General features: G+C 44.8%; 2 protein-coding genes across 2 annotated transcripts in view; both read left to right on the forward strand.

The window, feature by feature from the left end:
* Window positions 1–2553: 2553 nt before the first annotated feature.
* On the forward strand, window positions 2554–5069 carry LOC308162837 (fibroblast growth factor 4A-like; the record flags this gene model as incomplete). The annotated part of the gene is made up of 4 exons (XM_080536977.1): window positions 2554–2716; window positions 3263–3391; window positions 3731–3834; window positions 4887–5069. 4 exons carry the CDS (start codon window positions 2554–2556, stop codon window positions 5067–5069), a joined length of 579 nt encoding a protein of 192 aa, XP_080393103.1.
* Window positions 5070–8412: 3343 nt separating this feature from the next.
* tmprss3a (transmembrane serine protease 3a) overlaps window positions 8413–12025 on the forward strand; it is a gene marked incomplete at both ends in the record, with an annotated part of 16609 nt that continues 12996 nt past the window's right edge. The window contains 4 exons of the mRNA XM_080536978.1: window positions 8413–8481; window positions 9343–9586; window positions 10804–10923; window positions 11591–11707. Of these exons, the coding sequence (XP_080393104.1) occupies window positions 8413–8481; window positions 9343–9586; window positions 10804–10923; window positions 11591–11707 (550 nt within the window). The remainder of the gene's footprint in view (window positions 8482–9342; window positions 9587–10803; window positions 10924–11590; window positions 11708–12025) is intronic.

A 12025-nucleotide genomic window follows, 5' to 3' on the forward strand; every position in this document is an offset into this window, starting at 1 on the left:
ACACCTAAGGAAAAAAACACTCAACGGCACTGACTGAGTCATTATTGACAACAATTTTTACAATAGATTCGATCAAATCAAGAATCATGAGATTATATTATTCGAGTCATTAAATCTTGCGGTACATAGGTACACGACGAGGCTTTCGTATCACACCCCCCCACCCAGACAGGCTCGATCATGAATGAAAGGTGACACGGAAGTAGGGTCCTGTCCACAGCGAGTCCCCCATCTTGCGAGGGTAGTTTGCCATCTTGCCAGGGTGGTTCTTTTCTTTGATATGTTGCAGTTCCTTGGCCAGCCTGAAGAGGGTGCTCTAACCGGGTTCCTTTCAAACCGACAGGGAAGTGACGGTGCAGTCAGAGCAGAGGGGAGACAGACAGACAGACAGACAGACAGGCAGGCAGACAGACAGACAGACAGACAGACAGACAGACAGACAGACAGACAGACAGACAGACAGACAGAGCTCCCCCCAGACATTACAGCTAAAGCTGTAAAAGGCTGTAATTTATGGAGGACCAAGTCTGTCAAAATTAACAATAAATATAGACACATAAATGAATGTATGAACAAATAAATGAATGAATACACACAGTATAACGCAATACATTTCTTTCTTTATTTATTCTTTTCCACATTCATTCTTGAATGAATGTGGAAAACAATGTGGAAAACAAAGAATGAATGTGGAAAAGAAAGAATAAATCTGGAAAAGAATAAATAAATATAGAAATGTATTTCGTTATACTGTGTGTATTCATTCATTTATTTGTTCATACATTCATTTATGTATCTATATATTTATTGTTAATTTTGACAGACTTGGTCCTCCATACACAAGAACCATGCATGCAACAACTGATTGGAGTATAGGCCTTGGCAGCAGGGGTCTAGCACTGAGAAATCCCCTCTCAGTTTTAACAAAGGGGGGTCATACAATGTCCAAATTGTATGTATGAATCCAAAAATAAAAAATAAAATTAATGAATTAATCTATTTTATTCATCATGCCACCAGCGCGGTTGAACCCACATGGGGATAATATGAGGCACAATCAAAATGTCAACATGAATTATAATCGTGTTGTCCATATTTCCATATTTCATTGTCAGACATTCTGTGCTGCTGTGTAAAGGACATCATGTGTCACTGACGTCAGATCATGTGTCTCGGACTCTGAGGCCATGTGATGGCAAACCTACGAAGGAGACGTCCTGTATGATAATACCAGCAGACTTCTGTTGTCCTACAGACATAAATAAGATACATGCAGTGTGCCTCGCTCACACACACACACACACACACACACACACACACACACACACACACACAGCTGGGTGTCTCTGATTGTAGCCCACTTCATAACAAGCAAGTGGTCTGGCCTGTCATTTAGGCTAATCTCTGAGATTAAGATACCGTACAGACAGTTAGCATGCCTGCTCAGATTAACCCTGGTTTCAGTATGAAATCAAAATGTTATTTGATCTGACACACTAGTGTGATGTCAGGGGGAGGGTTGTGATGCATGGTGACACATTTTCCACACTCCAATTGACTGTTGAAGTGAAGCATTTGCATGCATAGTTTAAGATACACATATACACACAGACACGCACACACACACACACACACACACACACAAACACACACCCAAACACTCTCTCTCTCTCTCTCGCTCTCTCTCTCTCTCTCTCTCTCTCACACACACACACACACACACACACACACACACACACACACAAACACAAACATATTATACCCAAACAACAACGTCAGTAGGTTTATCTGTGTCCGTACTTTCTCCTGCGTTCACTGATACATTTTAATCTAAATACTGATATTAAACCAACTCAAACCAGGTTACTGTTACAGCACTCAGTCTGTCAACATGGAGCAATTAGAGGATGAAGAAAATTTGCATTTTTAACTAACAATTGGAGGAATTGAAAGATCCTAACAAGGTTTAAGAAGGGTCATCGCTGAGGTATAGGAAAAAGTGTCCGGTACAGATGTGATGACATAAAGATAGCGTGTGAGTGTGTGTGTGTGTGTGTGTGTGTCTGTGTATCTGTGTGTCTGTGTGACTGTGTACATGCATGCCTGTGTGTGTATGTGCACGCATGCCTGTGTGTGCGCGCGTATGCGTATGTGTGCGTGTACGCGAGTGCATCATCTGTGTCAGGGCATCAGGGTGAAGGATGACAGCAGATATAAGGAGGTAGTGGATAGGGGGGGGAGAGAGAGAGAAGGCAGACTGACCCTGCAGATCAACAACTGTTTATCTTATTGAAGGACATTGCGTTCAGCAGCGTTGGTTCGAGGAGGCATACAGTAGAGATCACTATTGGCGGCTGGACACAGAGTTACAGCGTGGAGGTGGAGGATCTGGGACCAGAGAGGGCTGAGGAGAGGCGCCGCCCAAGCTAGTTGGTCCCTGTGTAAGGCTTTGACGTGGACAGTGAACATGACCGTTGCCTGGTGGTGGTGGTGGGGCCAAGGTGGTGGAGGACCGAGTGGATTGGTGAGTTTCTGATGCTGCTGGATGCCACTATGGATGTCCAACCGCTGCTTCCTTGTCTGCTGTTGCTGGCTGTGTGTGTGTGCGGTCACAGCGCAGTCCCACACACGGCTAGAGGACCACCCGAGGACGAGGCCAGCCGGTTAAGAGGCCAGTGGAGGTTGTCCCTGAGAGACTCAAGGCTAAAAGGCAACGGTGAGACGACCATTCTAGAATGGCGCTTTTCTTGCCAGATGGTGATTATGGCCTGTTTGTGACACTTTGATAGGCTGAATGAACTGTACATGCAGTCAGTGGTTTGAGATTCTAGAGTCTTGTGAGGTCTCTTTGTCTTCAAAACAAAACAACTGTTCCTGTTTAAAGACCAGTCAATCTAGCTTGTATTATTACGTCAGTCAGCCTCAACTGTTACCTTGAGAGATAGGACCCTACCTAACGCTCTTATAACATCCAAAAGAAGAACAACAAAACTGTGCTTCCTTATAAGATGCTTGTGTCCACAACAATAGTTTAGTTTCAGTTTTCATGTTCTGAATTAAACTCAATCTCTAGTGCTTTGCAATTAGGTTTCATGAGCTGCCAGTCTGCCAGTCAATGGAGTGGGTCAAACCCTTCATTTACACTATGTCTACAATGTTACACTTCTCAAGGGATTTGATCTGAATAGCCTACAATGGTTTCCCCAGTGTCTACTGTAGATAGAGAGATAGATCATTTAATCATTCTCTTCCTCCTGTGCAGGTGTCCCACCTCATCCAATCAGAGGTCCGGTGGCACAGCAGCTACTGTACTGCCGCATCGGGATTGGATACCATCTCCAGATTCTATCCAATGGCACGATAGGAGGAGTGCACGAGCCCACTGAACAGAGTAGGTTTGAATGATCTCCATTCACTAGTAAACATGTCTGTCAACAGACAGACTGTGTGTGAGAGAGATACACAAACATCCCGGGCCAAGATTGTGGACCAACTGTGTGTGTGTGTGTGTGTGTGTGTGCGTGTGTGTGTGTGTGTGTGTGTGTGCGTGCGTGTGTGCGTGTGTGTGTGTGTGTGTGTGTGTGCGCCTGCCTGCATGCCTGTGTGCGTCTGTGTGTGTGTGTGTGTGTGTGTGTGTGTGTGAGCCTGCCTGCATGCCTGTGTGCATCTGTGTGTGTAAGTCCCTTTGAATCCATCCATGTTCATCTCCCCCATCTCTTCCACCTGCCAGGTCTGCTGAAGGTGTTTGCCATGAAGCGAGGTGTGGTGGGCATCCGGGGGGTCCGGAGCGGCCTGTATCTCTGCATGACCCCAGACGGGGCCGTTCATGGAGAAGTGAGTACAGCCTAATTATACATGATAATGATGGGTAACGGCTGAAAGTTAAGCTATGTAATCTTATGTCGTTTTGAGATTATTTCATTAAGCACTGAAGAGTGTGTAATTTGTATAATGAGTAGTTAAAATGTAAGACACTTAAGTGGTTTCACATGTTCGCTCTCCCTAGTTAGTTAAGAGGCTTTGTTTAGGTCGACGAACTGTGGTCGGACCTGGTCTTTTCAGGGACCCTCTGTCATCTGGTGCTAGTAAGGTCGTGACCTTAGAATGATAAGGTTCTATCTCCGTTTAGGGTAGTTCAGAGATATTGAGCGTCAAAAGTTTTTACATTCCATTATGTTTTGTGAGATGGAACCTTTGTATTTGATGAATTACTAACTCAAAAATGTCAACATTTTTAAAATAACACCACACAGGCATTAATAAACACCTAATGGATCAGATTATGTAAAAAACTCAATTTTGACAAAAATGGAGATAGAACCTTATAATTCTAAGCTCACGAGGTCTCCTCAGAGTCAACATGGAAACCCTGAGCTTAAGGAGAGTTACGACCACCAAAGCGTTTCACGTCTCCAGTTTCTGTGTGTACTCATGGCCTTGAACCATACTGTATAAATAATATATATATATATAGGATGCTTATGTAAGTTAGTGTGTACAAGTCCTATGAATCTCTGAAAACTATATAAACTCATGTATGTGAAATGTATACTTTGAAGACGTTGTCCTATTCATTAAACCACCAAAGAGATCTCTGAGTCTGTCTTTTGTCATCTGTATCTTCAAGACCATCACTTTTTATAAACTCCCTACTATACACAATATGTATGACTTATGAACTGTATGTAGAGTCATCCGTATGATGAGAGAAGTAACACGACGATGCAATAAAAACAAATAGATAATAAAGTTGATACAACATCCCGATTCAACATAAAAGTGAAAGCTGAATCTTGGAGTCTTCTATCTCAGTTTGGCCTAAGCCAGATGAGATCAGTCGGTTTGCTGTTGTGTATTCATGCAATCTTCTATCTCCACCCCTGCAGGTGCAGTTCTCATCTCACTGTCTGTGGAAGGAGAGCCTGGAGGAGAACCACTACACCACCTACTCCTCCCTGTCCCACTCAGGCCTCTACCTGGCTCTGTCCCACAAAGGGGAGGCTAAGAGGGGTGCCGGTGTGGGTCGACACCAGCCTTGCACACACTTCCTGCCCCGTAGAGCCCCCTGAGGAGGGGGAGGAACGGTCACCACCTGGATGGATTTGAACCTGGGGTCTCCTGGGTAATCTAACCCCTCCAGAACCACCAACCTCCTTTTTGCTGGCAACTTTCCCAGTATGACTGAAATGCACAATGCTGTCAATCACCTGTGCTTCAGGACTTCACTGGACCTGACCGTCAGGAAATAACTGTGATGTATACAGTCTATCTAGAATGTACTGGACTATACATTATAGATGGATAATGTTAATGTTAGCCAGATCATGTTGTTCTATGTCATTCAGCCTATGGGTCTTTGTTACGTCCACGCCGGTATGCATGTGTGTCCTTGTTGTGTCTTGTGTTTCCTTCTGTGTTTCCCCTTTCACTTTCCCCTTCTACATTCAGGTGGGTATAGGTGAGATACCCTTGGGTGTACATTTGCATCACGTAGGATCTACCTCTGTTAATTCACTAGGCAAAGGAGAGGATGTCCCATGTATTTATTACATTAGGTTGTATATTATATACAGTATGCACTAGATAGTATAGCACTTTATTTTGGATTTCCCTTTGTTGTCACCGCGTTCGTTGTCCTTTGGTGTGTGTATTTATTTTATTTTTAATTCTTTTTTATCCAAAGCGGCTTACAATCAGAGCTTACAGGGACAGTCTCCCTGGAGTAACTTAGAGCCAAGTTCCTTAACTCAAATTCTTGCACTTTAGTTGTTGGTCTGTGGCTTGTTTTTAATTCCCTACATTAAGCTTGGTGTATATACAACCTTTTTGTTTCGGCTCCCCTACGGAGACGAGTATGATCTGGAAGTCGTAACAATCTTTCAACAGCTGGATTAAGATTTGATCTCTTACTTACACTGTACACTGTCAGTACTACTGTATGATCAAATACTTTTAATGATGCCTCCATGGAATTCTTGCACTTGCACGTGTCTATTTAGCATTATTTATGATTGTTATTTATTGCTTGAAATGTGAATGTTATGTCATTCTATGACTATTTATGTCTTCATTATGTAGTTCATCGGAGCAGCGTGAGAAGTAGTCTAAACAGCTTTATCATGACTATATGCTATATGTGTCTTTCAATTCAGAAATAAAATGACAGTGTTATCCTATTACAGTATTTGTAAATTCAATGGGTATATTCCCAATTCAAGACACACACATGGCACGCACACACATTGTATATTGTGTTAATATTATGTCTAATGTCTAAATTATCTTAAGAACATCGGAGTCAGAACCAAAGTGTTTCCTCAATGCTAATGTTAGCCTAATGCTAACTCGAGATGTTATCCTTCGAGACACAGGGCACGACATCTGCTGTACAGACAGAGGTGTGCAGAGGTGAATCTACCCCTATGACAACATAGTCTTCCCCTATGACAACATAGTCTTCCCCTGTGACATCATAGTCTTCCCCTATGACATCATAGTCTACCCCTATGACAACATAGTCTACCCCTATGACAACATAGTCTTCCCCTATGACATCATAGTCTTCCCCTATGACATCATAGTCTACCCCTATGACAACATAGTCTACCCCTATGACAACATAGTCTTCCCCTATGACAACATAGTCTTCCCCTATGACATCATAGTCTACCCCTATGACAACATAGTATTCCCCTATGACATCATAGTCTACCCCTATGACATCATAGTCTACCCCTATGACATCATAGTCTACCCCTATGACAACATAGTCTTCCCCTATGACAACATAGTCTTCCCCTATGACAACATAGTCTTCCCCTATGACATCATAGTCTACCCCTATGACAACCTAGTCTTCCCCTATGACAACATAGTCTTCCTCTATGACAACATAGTCTTCCTCAACGGTACTCAAACTCTTTTGATAGTGCACTCTATTCAGAGATAGAATGATTATTTGGTTGACATACACAAAATAGGCCCATATGTATGGATGTGACGTCTTATCAATATGAGGTCTCTCTCTATCTCTCTCTCTCTCACACACACACACACACACACACACACACACACACACACACACACACACACCCTACTGAATAAGGCATGCGTTGAGAGGGGACACATTAGCCTCCCAAGGTGTCCTGTCATTTGAGAGATCCTCTCTGGGCCTTAATCCTGCAGGTAAGATTCCAACATACCAACACACAAAATGAAAAATAAACAAATACTTTAATTTGCTTGCTGTCAATGTAAATGTATTTAGAAACAAATCCCTGTCAAAACCATCACATTGTTTACTGGTTTACTGACTGGTTATGAAATGCATGCCTATAAGTGACACTAATATTGTAGATATGTTTGTCTTTGTTAGTAATACAAGTGTGACTATGTGTTAGAGGTTTTTATCATTTTTAAACGTGTGGCTGTACAATACATTTTTCCTGGGACAATAAAGATTTAATTGAATTGAATTGATTACAGAACCGTATGTCCCTTTCTTTCTTCACTGAACAGTTGAGCAGTCAAGTCGGTCAACCAGCTGGTCATCAGGCTCGGACTGTGACCAGTCACCCCCTGCACACACACACGCACAGTCACGCACACGCCTGTGTAACTCTACCCCTGGAGTGGGAGGCGCGGGGTCACCTGATCCCCATCAGTATGGCAGGCTTCCTCAGCACCGGAGCTCAGGTATCCCTTTGTCTGAGCATAGAACGGTAGAAGAGAAGAGGAGGAGAGAGAGAGAGAGAGAGAGAGAGCAAGAGAGAAGGAGCAGGAGGTGATAGAGAGAGTGAAAAACAGAGAGGGAGAAAGAGAGAGAGCAAGAGAGAAGGAGCAGGAGGAGGTAGAGAGAGAGAGCGAAAGACAGAGAGGGAGAAGGAGAGAGATCGAGAGAGAGAGCAGGAGGGGAGAGAGAGAGGGAGAGAGTAGGATGGGGAGAGGGAGAGAGAGAGAGCAGGAGGGGAGAGAGACCTCATATTGATTTGAAGAGCTCACATCCATCCAGAGAGAGAGGGGAGAGGGGAGAGGAGGGAGCTGTGTGGTTGGATATCAGGAGCTGGCTGGGCTGTGGAATAGGGACATGATGCTAGCAAACAGACATCTCATGGACAATCTACAAGGAGGCCTCATAACCTCCTTCCTCGACTGCAACTGCTACCACCAACACCTTCCATCGTGTCTTTGACTCTCCACTTCACCACCTCTCTTTCTCTTTAGGCCTTTATCTGTCCTGTTGTGCTCTACTCACTCTCCCCCTCTCTCTCTCTCTCTCCTTCTCTCTCTCTCTGTCCTTCTCTCTCTCTCTTCTCCTCTCTTCTCTCCTCTTTTCCATTGGGATCTATTGTGTGCACTGATGTCCAGTGCTGTGAGAAGATGGGCCATGGATGACAGGCAGTGAGAGGAGCCATGGCCACCCCAGACAACCCTGAGGAGCAGGCGACACCTGCTGCAGCAGACCCCACAGACAACCACACGGTAGGAACCAACAGAAGGCAACCTGTTAGTGATGGCAGTAGTAGTTTAGTTTAGTTTAGTTTGGTGCATTTATTTGCACAACAAGACAAGAGAGAGGAATTAACCATGCATGAATAGTATGTGCATCTGCTTGTTATTGATAGATAGATAGATAGATACATAGATAGATAGATAGATAAATAGATAGATAGATAGATAGATAGATAGATAGATAGACAGACAGACAGACAGACAGACAGACAGACAGACAGACAGACAGATAGACAGACAGACAGACAGACAGACAGATAGATAGACCGATAGATAGACAGATAGATAGACAGACAGATAGATAGATAGATAGATAGATAGATAGATAGATAGTTAGATAGATAGATAGATAGATAGATAGATAGATAGACTTTATATACAGTAAGAACAGTCCAGTATGGTTTAACATCCCCCGGAGCAGGAGTTGTACAGTCTTATTTATAGTCCATAGAGTTAGAGTCAAGATTATGAGTCACTCTGTTCATGTCTCAAATGTGCTCTTGTTAATGTTCATGTGGCTCCACACCAGGGGAGGCTGGTGGAGGCAGAACTCAGAGGACGGGCTCATTGTAATGTATGCAATGGAACACATTTGATTTGATCACAGTTCCTTCCTCATTCCATTCCATACATCACAATGAGCCTGTCCTCAGGTTTCTACCTCCCCCAGCCTCCCCTAGTCCATATGGTTGTATAACGGTTGTACAATGGTTGTGTTAGGCCACGGTTTAGGTGAGAGTCTGCACTAGGCAGCCGTGTGGTGGTCTTCTGACATTGCCCAGGGAGAAGCAGTAGGCACCCGGGGCCGTCATCCATCCCTTCACCCAATAGGAGCCTGAGGAGGCTGAGCAGCACGACGACCCAACCAGGATAGAGGTGGTCTCTGTGACTGACGAAGACCTCCCCCCCAACGAGACCCCCAACACGCTGAACGTCAGTACCTTGGGCACCCTCAGTGAACCCTCGTCGCCCGGCTCTGCCAGACCCGAGGACCCCAACACCTCTGCTCCCGTACCCCCTGCTGCTCCACCTAGCCCTGCCATGCCCATCACCAAGGTGCAGCCCTTTATGAACGGTAAGAGACCGGGCCAGTATCTACCCAAACGGTAAATGGACTGCACTTATATAGCGCCTTTTTTTGCTGCTCCAAAGCACTTTACAACGGCATCTCATTCACCCATTCACACACACATTCACACACCAATGGCGGCAAGCTGCCATGCAAGGCGCCGGCCCACTCAGTTCAGCGTCTTGCCCAAGGACACTTCGACATGTGGCCAGCCGGGGCTCGAACCGCTGATCTGCCTACCTTGTGATCATTAGACGGCGACTCATCCTCCTGCGCCACAGCCACCCAACTATCGGGTGTATATTTCACTCTTGTGAATGGAATGATATCATCTACTATGAGATGTATAAGTCGATCCCAGAACACCGCATACACCCACAAACATCAGTGGAGGAGATCAGAGGACAGGCTCATTGTAATGCATTGAATGGACAAACAATGCCTGCGTTAGATACCATTCCTTACTCCGTTCCATCCATTACAATGAGCCTGTCCTACGATTTCTACCTCCACCAGCGTCCACTTCACATACACCCACTACTAGGATTCTACTATCTACGAGGGGAATGCACTTAAATGCACCTAGTCTTGATGTAGTTTTACATATTTTGGGGATTTATTTTTTATACTGTTTGTGGCAGTCCCACTCATATTTTTCTTTTTATTGTGATAGAGACAGTAGAGACTTGACAGGAAGGATGGGTGAGAGAGAGAGAGAGAGAAAGGGATGACATGCAGGATACAGTATGTCCGCAGCCAGAATCGAACCGGGAATCCTGCGGTTATATGGTCGACGCTTAGTACTACGTTACGCCACCAAGCGCCCCTGGGGCCATTTTAATACCAAAACACAAGTTATAGCCTATAATTAAACTACTGATATGACTGAAAATGTTCTTCAGTTTAATTAACCAACGCAACAAAATGCTGGTAGTGAAAGTTGACTGACATGTCGTGAGCTTAGAATTATAAGGTTCTATCTCCGTTTAGGGTAGGTAGTTCAGAGATATTGAGCATCAACGTTTTTACATTCCATTATGTTGTGTGAGATGGAACCTTTGTATTTTATTAATTACTAACTGAAAAATGTCAACATTTTAAAAGTAACACCACACGGGCATTAATAAACACCTAATGGATCAGATTATGTAAAAAACTCAATTTTGACCAAAAATGGAGATAGAACCTTATAATTCTAACGTCACGATGTTTCTTCTTGACAGGCGATGATCTCAACGAAGGCAAAACGCTGTGCGGCCGACTGATCGCTCGCAGAACGGAGCTGCTGATCGGTGCCTCCGTCCTGCTGCTGGTCATTCTGGTGCTTGGTATCGGCCTGGGAGGTAAAGCTCAAACGTCGCCCGTTTCTAATGAACCCAATGCTTCCAGTCACAACCCTCTAAATATTTAATGGAACCCTATCCAGTTATACAGTATGGGGCCCTGCTAGCTAAATGTGTGTGCGGTCAGTGTATGTATGTGTGTTGAGATTCAATCTTTTTGTCATTTTTTGCTCTAGGCACAGGGTCAGCCATAGTAAATGGTAAACGGACTGCACTTATATAGTGCCTTTATCCAAAGCGCTTTACAACGGCCTCTCATTCACCCATTCACACACACATTCACACACCAATGGCGGCAAGCTACCATGCAAGGCGTCGGCCCCGCTCATTGGGAGCAATTTGGGGTTCAGTGTCTTGCCCAAGGACACTTCGAGATGGCCATAGTCAGCGCTCTTGGAGCAATTAGGGGTTAAGTGCCTTGCTCAACGGCACAACGGCAGTGGTAGACACCTTAGATGATGCCAGCAACCCTCCAGTCACCAGCTCAACATGCAACTCCCTCCTGAGACGGAGATCAAACCAGCGACCTTTTGATTGCTAGCCGGCCTCTCTAAACTCTAGGCTACCGCCGTGTGTGTGTGTGTGTTTGTGTGTGTGTGTGTGTCTATGTGTATAGTGTGTGTGTTCTCATATGGTATGTTTCTGTGTGTTTCCGGTGTTGCTACAGTTGGTCTGAGCTGTGTGGGGAAGTTCCGCTGCGGAGTGACGTCTCGCTGCATCACCACCTCCGCCCAGTGTGACGGGGCGGTGGATTGTGAGCATGGGGAGGACGAGCTCAACTGTGGTGGGCTATCACACACACACACACACACACACACACACACGCACACACACACACACACACACACACACACACACACACACACACATACACGCACATACATGCACACACACACACACACACACATACATGCACACACACACATGCACACACACACACACATACATGCACACACACACATGCACACATACACACACACACACACACGTACATGCACACGCACACATGCACGCACACACGCACACTCACACGCACACATGCACATACAGACACACACACACACACACACACACACACTCTCAGTCAACACACACAGTCAAC

This window comes from Nansenia antarctica (assembly GCF_963989245.1).
Source record: "Nansenia antarctica genome assembly, chromosome: 7".
Classification (NCBI taxonomy): Eukaryota; Metazoa; Chordata; class Actinopteri; order Argentiniformes; family Microstomatidae; genus Nansenia; species Nansenia antarctica.